Raw genomic sequence first — 2,077 nt, 5'->3', positions numbered from 1 at the left:
TATATATATATATATATATATATACTAAGTAGTATATATATATATATATATATATATATATGTATGTATAAATAGATATTTGAACATAAACACACACCTACATATATATATATATGTATACATACAAACACACACACACACATATATATCCATATACATAGACACAAATATATATACAACGTATACACTCATATATATGGTATTGACGTACATATATATATATATATATATGTATGTAGATATGTATAAATATGCATATATATATAGTATATATAAACACACAAATAGTGTCAAATAGTACTCTCTAGTTTATTACTCATGTCGTCTGCTGTCAACAGTGGTCTAACGAATTTCAATGGATTATCAGTATTTATATTAATTTTATTTTGATAATTATTCTCGATTGCTAAATACTATTGTATCGGTATAAATTGGACTCTCACTTGTTTAGCATTCAAGGTCGGTCGTCCTGAAACTTACTTATGATTTTCAATATCTAATCTTTACTGCCACTTAATCTTGAAAATAGGGATCATATCGCGCTGATATACCTCATTCATGAGCTCAGCCCAGCCAAGGTACATAGCTGAGCCGCCGCAGACGATACCCACTGCGCCCGCAATTTTGTGCACTGTATCGCTATACACGCCACCCGCCAACAGGAAGAACAACAGAGCCAGTGACAGGAACACAAACTGTACAGTTCGATTGGCTCGGAATGTGCCCATGAACATCATAAAGGTGAAGGTACCCCAGATGCATAGCCATACACACTTGCCTTCACTGATGTCTCCCGGCACGAGATTATTTGTTACTATGAGCAAGTCAAATAGACCAAGACCCATCCAGAATGCGCCGTATGAAGTGAATGCGGTTCCGGTAAAGACCTTGCCGGCGGAAATCTGAAGTACCAAAGAGAAGAATTGTAAGGATTCGAAAATAAATAAATTGCAATCCAGGATAAATATAAATAGTTCTTAGATCACCAAACGCGGCTCGTGTTTTAACGCAAAAGTAAAGTATAAGAGCCTATACGAGCACAGCCACATCTATGGTAACTAGAGATGAGACTTAAATTTAAGAAGCCCCTGCCCTACCACAAACGACAACGTGCAATAGGGTACAACGGACTCTAACAAACACCTTGCGCGTATAAAAAACCGACATACCTCCCACATGCCAGCCAGAAGCTGAACGAATCCACCGTGCATGATACCGTAGCACGCGATGAGTCCGACGGTACCTGATTCCGCGATACCAGCATTGTAGAAGTTCAGCAATACGGTAGTCATACCGAACGCCATGAGTCCAATAGGTCCAGCGTTAGCCGGTCCCTTTGGGACCATCACCCTTGGTTGCATTGGCGGTGCGGCTGTGCGTGAGTCCATGTTCAGACTTGTGCGTGAACGTACGTCTTCATCTTTCGTTGCCATGATGATCTGATTGTGTTTGCTGTACTTAACCTGTAAGCTGTTTGAGGAGTGAAGTAAAATGTCAAGTTGTAGATTGTATTTGCACGAAATATTGCTGGACAATCATGCCCATTTTATAGAAGATTAAGGAACACATTCAGCATAATTTCTATACCCCCCAATTCCAATACTAACTTTAGTAATTCCCATCTATCACGGTATGTAAGCCGTCCACCTGCCTATATTTAGAATAAAACAATCCTTAATGGCGGTATCTGTATTGTATATTCATATTTCCTGTCGTTTTCATTAGGAGGCGTTCTAGCTCTTAGCCTGTCTATGGGGCTGAAACGAGAAACTGCTGATAAAAATATTCATTCCGTTTCTTTCCGACTGTCCGTTATTCTCGCCGCTTTTATATGTATGCTATTTATTTATATTGAAAATAAATATTACAATATCGGGCGAAGACAAGACCATATCAGGGGGCAACAGGCCGGGCAGGGGTCCAGTAGCATAAACGTACACTATTTGCGCAAGGCCGTAAGTACGTCTATTTCTCAGATTTGTTTTTGGGCTACGTACTAGATCCCACTATAATATTGGGTCTACAGACTCTACTAGAGTAGAAAATAGACGTATTTACTATAAAAAAACTAAAAAAA

General features: G+C 38.7%; 1 protein-coding gene across 1 annotated transcript; it reads right to left on the bottom strand.

The window, feature by feature from the left end:
* Positions 1 to 361: 361 nt before the first annotated feature.
* Positions 362 to 1,669, bottom strand: SARC_09697 (hypothetical protein). The gene is made up of 2 exons (XM_014296282.1): positions 1,170 to 1,669; positions 362 to 902 (listed from the first exon to the last, which is right to left on the bottom strand). Exons 1-2 carry the CDS (start codon positions 1,431 to 1,433, stop codon positions 504 to 506), a joined length of 663 nt encoding a protein of 220 aa, XP_014151757.1. The 5' UTR covers positions 1,434 to 1,669; the 3' UTR covers positions 362 to 503.
* Positions 1,670 to 2,077: the final 408 nt, after the last annotated feature.

Source organism: Sphaeroforma arctica (genome assembly GCF_001186125.1).
Source record: "Sphaeroforma arctica JP610 unplaced genomic scaffold supercont1.1019, whole genome shotgun sequence".
Taxonomy (NCBI): domain Eukaryota; class Ichthyosporea; order Ichthyophonida; genus Sphaeroforma; species Sphaeroforma arctica.
Note: the sequence above shows the minus strand (reverse complement) of the source record. Positions and strands in the feature narration are given on the sequence as shown.